General features: G+C 30.6%; 1 protein-coding gene across 1 annotated transcript; it reads left to right on the top strand.

Moving 5' to 3' along the window:
• The first annotated feature begins 1,936 nt into the window (after nucleotides 1-1,936).
• Nucleotides 1,937-7,920, top strand: LOC132722278 (sperm microtubule inner protein 11-like). Its single transcript, XM_060706749.1, has 3 exons — nucleotides 1,937-2,301; nucleotides 4,943-5,078; nucleotides 5,511-7,920. The coding sequence occupies exons 1-3, from the start codon at nucleotides 2,052-2,054 to the stop codon at nucleotides 5,557-5,559; spliced, it is 435 nt and encodes a 144-aa protein (XP_060562732.1). The 5' UTR covers nucleotides 1,937-2,051; the 3' UTR covers nucleotides 5,560-7,920.
• Nucleotides 7,921-9,575: the final 1,655 nt, after the last annotated feature.

Here is a 9,575-nt window from a genome sequence, read left to right on the forward strand (position 1 = left end):
AGACATACATATACTAATTAATCTCCATGTTTTCATTTATTTCATTTTCAATTTTGCCGTTTTGGACTTTCTTCTCCTGGCGTAGGTTCGTCAAAAATTAATGAATATATAATATATACGAAGAAAAAGCCTAAAAACATAAATGTATGATTATAATACAAGTTAATTAAGACATACATACAATACAACAATTGAGCGATGCAAATAAGAATTAACAATATTTCAAGTCAATAAATGAAATGAAAATAATGTTATTCAAAAAGAAAATAACTTAATAATAAGTAACTGAAAACTTATATCTAGAATCAATGTAAGTAGAACTGGTATAAAATGTATATCTAAACTCTTAAGAGAATAAAGACAAATTGTACTGGAGAAGAAAAGTTCGCAGAGAAGGAAATGTTAAAAACCAATGTCTCTCTCAAATCTCTTTCATACAACGTAAAAAAATATTGGACATACAAAAACAGTTCACAAAATTACACGAGATACGGACATAGTTGAATTGTCTCGGCCGTGTCCGTGACTTTCCGCTAATAAGCATATGTTACGGAACCATCCGACATAATACAATAGCATACACGAAGACAACCGCCAACGACGCATGCGCGGACATTAAGTATACTTTTCCCGCGTCTAAATGACAAACAGTGCAAGGCAAACGGAACAATTTAACATAACAAATAATTCGGCCGGTGACAAGATGGAATTTTAGATAACCATTTAAATTTTGAAACATTTCTTAACTGGTTTCTTCAAAATAATTTGGACGGTTCTTTCTTTGTAATTTCGTTATTCTATTTAAGGTCTGATTTGTTACTTTGGGACCATACAATATATATCCATAATCAAAAGTAAGAGCTATATGTATGCGTTATAAAATAATTGTTTCATTTTAGGTGTTAGAAATATTTGAATTCTTTCCAATTAATAAGGATATTTTAGAAGCAAGCTTAAAACATGTTTTATCAATATATGTTTCCCAAGATGTTGCTTATTTTAGATTTTCATTCGATTATCATTCGTGCTAGATTCTATCTTTTCATAATAATAGATGGTATAATTTATAAATAATTTGTGAAAATAAACAGGTAAACATGATTGTTTCTCTGGTTGCGTATCGGCTTCTTTAGACATAAGATTTAAGTTAATTATATTACATTGATCACTTATGTCGGAAAAGCTATACATAGCTTAAATTTTGTGAAATGTTACACATGTATATACTTATAATGACAATTTAAATAAATTTGATTTGACTTATAACTTTTATATTCTAAAAAAGTTGTACTGATAAATATTGCACCAAACCATGAATTAATTTTTTTCACACAGTCTCGAAAACAGGAGTATACAAGGTTTACATTAATTAAGTTATTATTTTCCATAACATACCAGATACTCAATGAATTAATTAGACCCCCCTAATTTTTCAAAACAGTTCATGTGCATGCGCATATGTACAACATGTCTTATAAAAATCATAAAATTTTACTGATCTAATTAACACACAGTTTACATTTTAATTAATTTATAAAAGCTTATGTAAACTGTCTTTATTTGTTAAATTGTAACTTACTTTATAGACCCTCTATTATTCATTTTATGTTGCAAAATGAATCTGATAATAAGAAAGATTTAATATCGAATAGGAACGATTCACAAAACCATGTCAAGAGTTACCCCGAGTCTTTCAAAATTATTGATGTTCTATTTGAAAGACCATGATGTAACATTAACATTAAATGCGCTAAACTCTACAAATTAATGACTTTAGTACTGTAAGCATCAAATTTATTTATTGCAGAAGTAATATAGACACTGTATAGTAACCTGTTGTACATGTTCTATCTAAATAAAGGCGCATACCTCAGTGTATAGGTGCACACAAGAAAACCGATTAAGTTTTCGTTTAAAAAATTATCGTATATTTTATGTAACCCGGAAGTAATCTAGGCTTGCTTAGCAACATATTTCGCGGATTATTTTCAGAGCTAGAAATTTGTTTTTTCCTCTTGTTGCTTTATTACAAAGGAACAAGTCTCAATACCATGTCTTTCTTTGGTGTTACACAACTTGGCTACCAAAACACAATAAGGGAAGGCTCTGCTAGGGCAAGATTAGAACCAACTCGCTCGAAAACACAACTTGGATTTATTGCATTTCCACCTCTTGTGGAAAAGGATCCCCCAAGAAGATCTATTGTCCCAATAGATCAGGTTTCAGCATATGGACCTGGTCCAAAAGATTCATACGTTGAATTTACAAGAATGAGGACAAAACACATACGAACTCCGAAAGGTATATCACTATTATAATAGACAGAAATTTAAGTAAAGTCCAACCCAAAGATTACCTTCAACCATCTCCTGGTTACCTATCAAATCCTACATATGTTTAAATCACACTCAATAAAAAATTTAACAGGCAATTTAAGTCATGTATAAAGTGCTTTACACATAGCATGTTTTCTTCAACTTCAACAGGGTTACTTAACAACATCCACCAGGTAGACATCAACGTCGAGGGGGTGAAGACTGTAAATCGGTTTAGAGTGGCGTGTTCTGACATAAATTGTTAAAACTATGTTACACAATTGTATCACAACTGTCCCGTGAAAAATTGATGTTCCACACTATACACCATAAATAGGTCTGTTGACCAACATGTATTTACACTTTACAAGGTGGTGTCTATTTATATATATGATGGTACGACTGGAATGAGCTGGATGGAAGATTTAACCCCTTCCAGGCTCTCAGTAGTAACAGAGACATAGATAATAGTTATCTATGTCTCTGGTAGTAACACAAGAATCCGGTATAATAATCCAGGTATAAACAGTCCTTGGAAAAAATGAATGTTGATAAATGTTGATTCTAGATTGATTTGGAATGAATTTCATACTGTGACTTCTCCAGGTTGAACGAACGGTGGCAATAGTGGCAGTGATTTTCCTGCTTATATAACAGACTCTGAAAAAGGGCCTCTTCCCAATTGAAATTTTCTTTAAAATCCTGCAGTTTTCCCAAAAATCTGAACTTAAACCTGCTTTTTTCTTCCCAAATAAGCAATTTTAGCGATAATTTTTCCCAAAATCAAGAGGCTAAGGCCTCTTCCCAATTAAGTGAGAAAAATCACTGAGTGGGATGGTAAATCACTGGCACAGCTATTAAAAGTTTACTACTTTATACATCAGAGTCACATCTGCCCATACTCTACGTAACGTTGTTGAAGACTGGGCCATTGTAATTTATTTATCAGTTCAGTTACACTAGTAGGATGGTATATTACTGATTTCACTGTGTTTCTTTGGATTTGTTCTATCTGTTTAACTTGTGTCTTTTGTAAAGGATTCCATATTGGAGAAGGGTGTTCCAGTTTAGGTCTGACCAAACTAATGTATGCTTTTTCTTTCACTTTTGGAGGACAGTATCTTAAGTTGCCTGTGCACTGGAGCGCGACTTCACCCGATGCAATTTGACAGTGCTAAAAGTAGCTCTACACAACTGTTAAGAATTACATACTGTCAGATGTCAATTATTAAGTACTTTTAAAGCAGCATTAAGTGAAGTTTATAATACGTCTTTGATTTACTTAGTCAGAGTTCCTGTATATTTTTTATTTCTTTTTTTCAGTAAATATTCCTAGTATATTTTTAATCAGAAAAGCTTATTAGTAGTTTTCCACCATAAATTTGCAATTCAGTGTTTTTTGTTGTTGTTTTTTTGTTGGGGGGGGGGGGTATATATATTATAGAAGGAATATTGTTAGGCATTTTTTCCATGTTAAGTATTATCACTTTAAACTTGAAAATCTACTCAAAAGGACTTCACAAACAGTAATAAAATAATTCATGTAGACAAATGACACAAGAAAAAACTGATTTGAATAATGAAATTTTTGGCCAAAGAGTCTTTGACTTGTGAAATTCTGACCCTACTGAGAGCCCTTATACACCTTTGGTCCAACCCAAACATAAACTTTTCTAAGACCAGCAGATTTTTGTAAAAGATACCTGCCTTGTTGAGGAAATTACACATAAAAGCTCAATTAATTCTGCTGAATCCCAAGTGTTCTTAGCTTATAAATGACTTGTGCATTAAATTTGGTTTAAGTCGTGTATAATTCAAAAGCACTAAACATACCAGATAACTGCTTCCCGGACGTAATGACACCAGTAGACATATATTAGAAGTCTACTGAGATTTACCACTGCTGAGTAACAAGAAATTTCACCACTTCATGGGGCTTCTGTTGTGTAAGTCATTTGTAACCCCTGGCCCTAACCTTGGCAACAATGTGAGGGATGTGACGGTGATGTCTAAGAACTACAGGGTCAATATAGCCATTTTATTATCAAACCAAAAATAGACAGGAATACAGCCTGAATTGCAGGGCAATTAGTGATGATTCACAGCTTTTTTTCACAGATTCCCTAAAAGTAACAGTATACATGTAGTATTTTTAAGGAGGGGATTGAAATTTGATGGGAATTGAATTCTAGGGGAAACTTGCCTGTTTTATCAGAATTTTCCTCTGAGAAAGACTCTGTTAACTTAATGGTCCCTCCCTGCTATAAAAGGGAAAAAAAATCCTTGGGGGATTTTATCATCTGATTTCTTTGCACATGAAAGAGATTTTACTAGTCAGGCCTGATGACAATCCTTAATAACAAGAATGGGGGGCTTACAAATAAGTGGTGTAACATATCAGTGTACTGACCAGTATATTATTGCACCACATTAGTGAGTCAGAGATAAATTACTTAGGAATGTTTCATGTGAAGAGGCTATCCAGAAAGCTTTTAGATGGTTGGTGGTTCTATTTAAGTGCATGAAATAATGTACAAAGGGGCATCTGAAGTATCCACACATAACGCTGGAAATTTATTATATGACCTTTACAGTATTATCCAACAAATAAATTTGTTTACTTTCAGAACCACCACAGTTATACAATTACCCATTAACAACAAGTCAAGGTTGTGGTTGGTGGACACAGCATGAACCATTGAAGAAGAACATGAGCTGGGCATATGTTCCAAGACATGTAAAACTAAACAGTGAAATGACAAGGTAATTTGCTCCTGTACTTCAATAATCATTATACTTACATGTTATTTATCTAGGATTAAACCTGTTTTTCATTCTTTTGCATAATCTTTGTGAATATTAAAGTTACTGTGCATGTACTATAAATAAAAGGCTCATCATTACAAGTTTAAGAACAAGTTGTGAGTGTTGTGTGGAACTTAAAATATTGCAGCAGCTATAATATAAGTTTGAAGCTGACTGAACAACACATGTGTTCCATTTGAGTTTTAAATTTCGTAAGTGATAAAGTTTTCAAAATGTTTTGTTAAAAGTACCCTTTATTATAAATGATTGTATTATGATAAGAGGGGTATGGTAATTTTGTTGGAAGTTTGAACAATTTTATCATTTTATTCATTTATATATCTATTATTTATTTCTTATCATTACCACATAAATTATTTTATTTTTCAGATTTGTGGACAACATGGCATTGACTAACAGAGAATTTACATTATTTTAGACCTTGTTTTTATTTGCCTTTATTGATTAGTAATGAGAGAATATTTTAACAAAATATCAAATATTTTGTAAAGCTTTGAAATATATTTTTTATAAGAGATATACTTTGTTATGATGGAATGGATATTTTTAGCACATAGTAAGGCATTTATAACATAAATAACAAACTTTTATAGTATATATTTATATAACTCTACTGCCAGTTGTATTTATAAGAATAAAATCATGTTGAATTATTTCCATCTTCTGATTTTATTGCATACAGAAAATCAAAATATTTAGTGTTAAATATATTAAAGATCATGATTTGTGCAGCATTATTCTTGTTTGGAAATTTCCAATTATTGTTATGGTATTAAAGTATCAGTATTATATTCTAGGGCCACACAGGGTTTCTGTAAAATGTACTCTTTAGGGTAATATAATAACTTTAGTGGCCAAAAAAATATATTGCATTTTTTGTCAATAAGATGTAAAAAGATGTTACTTTTTAAAATTTTATTTACTTCAAAATCTTTTATTCTCTGAAACATAAAGAGACACCATGTTTATTTTCTTTAATTCATTTTTAAACATTTACAAAAAATGCTGTGAATAACATTAACAACTTAAAGATTAACATTTCTCTCTTCTGTGTAGATTTTAAATTTTGTTTCATATTTAAGATATATAAATGAAATTAATTAAATCAGTACAAATTATGATGTATTCTTCTGTCACTCACACTCAATGATATAATGAATTGTTCCCAGGTCTTTTAATGCAAAAAGGACAAAAAAGTATATGATTATATACTGATTTATAACTTGCGAGCTTTCAGAGAATGTGAATATAGATAGGTACAAGTTGTTATTCATTTAAGATGGTAGAGTATTAATTTTGTACATACAAAACAAAAACTGATTTTTTCCCCCACATGTTCATCATAGCATAATTCAATTGTATGTGTTCCTTTAATTGACTGCATGTTTGGGCTCCATTTTATGATGTTGTTACCTTTTATTTGTTAGAATTGTTAAAGATACATTTTTATAGAGATCTGGTATCAGAAATATCAGTATTGTAAACTGTGCAATATGCATAAATATTATCTTTATTGTGAGCATATTGGTACTGAAAGTATAACTAGAGTCTTTACCCCATACTCATATTTGTAAGTAAGTTAATCAAAAGCAAAGAAAGATTATATATTACCAAGGACTCCTATCTTAATAACAAATAAGCATAGTAACTTCAATATAACATTTTCTTTAAAATACAAAACTTGTAATGTTGTTTTATTAGTGAAAGTAATTTTAATACTTTTTTTCTTAATTATCTAGCATTGATAAAGCACATTGCAGTGTTTGATTTTACACCTATTATATTATTATTTTTATTTTGTTGCCATTATTATTGGGTTGTTGTTTTAGAATTGAAACTTGGATACATTTTAGTATCTTGGTGTGAAGGTAAAAATAATATGAGCAAAAGTAAGACAATGAAATAAACGTTAAGTCTAAAATTTAAACATAGCTTTATCGAAGAACTAGTCTTTTGTTATGCGAACGATATAAAGGTCTCAAGAAATCAGACCACCTTTGAATATCACTTGGACAATAACTTGGCCATGTATTAATTTACTTATACTATCATATTTGTTCCTCTTATAAGTATAGGTATTAGTACTGTATATATTATACCTTTACTGATTTAAGTGTCTGCACGAAGAATGTTATTTTCAGAACATCAGTGGTCAGACAAAAAACGTAGGGATGGCCTGAGTTTTGGTTTGTTAAATATTTTGTGGGCTGACAAGTCGGTTCCTATCATGCAAAGATGCTTGTTCTGTTTCTTATGTAAAGGCTAAGAATACATGTATCTAATTAACATTTAAACATATATAACCTTAATAGATACGCCAGTTCGAATTACCATCTAGGCATCTACAGCCAGTTTTGTTTCTACATTGAAAAATATACAGCTCAATTTTTCTTTCTTTTCATTTTACTGTAAGAGAAATTGTTGCTTAATTAAATGTTCAAAAACATTTTTGCCAGCTAAAACATCAAAGTTATTTAAGGAAATGGCGAGGTAAAATATAAATCCAGTATTTAGTGTAACTTTATTCAATTATATAAATTGTGTTGCTCAGTAGGTCAGTTTATCAATGTTTTGTTTTGTTGTTGTTGTTATATAGGATGATGAATGATTTGTAGATACAACAGTTTACTAGTATCTAATTTGTAGAATGCTGTATGCTTGTGAAATTTAAGTCATTTCTTATTGAAGAAAATATATTTTGTGTGTCCAAATGTTTCCCTTTTTCATGTGTTGTTATATGCAAAATAAAATAAAGTCTTTATGAAAAGAACAATCTTTATTCTGCTTTGTTTCTTTACTTTTTTGGCTTTTTCAATTAAAATTTTGACGAAAGTAATTTACATCAGCAAACAGATGGGTGTAAAAACAGTTATCAAAATTCAACACATATTATCTTAAGCTTGTATGCTACTATGTAAATTTTTGAAACAATTGCTCCCTGATTCGCATCGACACCTCACCCACAATGAAGTGTCCTGTAAAGTAACCTAGAAATTATGGCATGTACGACTGTAATCATGGCAGGATATGTGTCCATCTTTAACCCATGACCTGCTGAAATTCTTAAATTGAGATTCCAATACTGTTGAGACATGCAAAATGGTTTGGTCCATACTTGTTGCAAAAGCTATTAATCACTTTTATATTTAACACACTACAGTGTTGGAGCAGTACATGTAGACACTTGACAGAAATGATCAGAAGTAGAAATATAACGCTTTTTTTGGCAGTTCTTACATGTTTTATTCATAATTGTAAACAAATTAGTGCGAGATGAATTAGCCATCTTAAAGTGTTTTTCGGCAGCTAAAATGGCAAGATTTTAGCATTTATTCATTCAAGCACCTTGACCGGTATATACTGGAATACGGTATTAAGTGTGGTGCTCCAACAATTGTTTTAGTCTCACTCTTAAATTCCAGCAGATAAAGGGTTGACTAAAAGTTCCATGATCATCATTACTATACATATATTTGATTATCAAGGCATGTCTGAATTATATACATCTGTTTCTCTCACTTAATCACCATCATATTTATATAAATAAAAAACAAAGAGGTAATATACTTGTATAACAGTTTATATCACTGATATTATCGTGACATATCATTTGTGCACATCCTTTGCCATTTAAAGTATAATTATATTTACTGTACAAAATCAAGGTAAAACATAATGAATATAAAAACAATACATACATGTATATCAAAAATATTGCATAAAACCAGTACATTTATATATATTAACAACTTATTAAAACTTGCTATTCTCAAAATTTCTGTAATACGCTTTTCACTCAAATCGGTGCTAAGAATCACACAAAATATTGATATTCACTTCAATTCCAAGTAAATTTTGGTATTTTCCTTTTCAGATTTTCTTAGTAAAGTGCTTCACTTGATATATGTAAGAACTTCAAATTTTATGTTTTTAGGCTTTTTGACCTCGATTGAAGCTTAAGAACAAGACAAGAATGTTACACAATATAACTAACTAGATGTGTAGTTAGCTCTTACAATGCTGGAAGCAAAGTGAATAGTTATTACCATTGTTATAAAGCCAAATTATCTGTGCAGTCTGACCAGAGTCTACATAATTATTGACGACTGACACACTTCCAATATTCATCTTCATATACCAAAATTTGACTTGTCAAAAATGTAGGTGGATAAATCCATTTAAGATATTTAGTCAGTGTAGTGAAATGTGACATGTCACGTTTTTGATATCAAACATTTTGTTTTCAGAGTAATGTTATACACATATAGAGCATATGCCACAATTATCGGCACCTTAACGGTGAATTACACGCTGGCTTAACATTACACAGATTTAACATTAAAATAATGCAGATTTTTTAACATTTATTTATAGTTGTATTAAATAAATGGAGCCCGTATTGTTTGTTTTTTGATGACATGACTGATGCTTCGT

This window comes from Ruditapes philippinarum, unplaced genomic scaffold (assembly GCF_026571515.1).
Source record: "Ruditapes philippinarum isolate M1 unplaced genomic scaffold, ASM2657151v2 ctg2186_1_1_1_1, whole genome shotgun sequence".
NCBI lineage: Eukaryota > Metazoa > Mollusca > Bivalvia > Venerida > Veneridae > Ruditapes > Ruditapes philippinarum.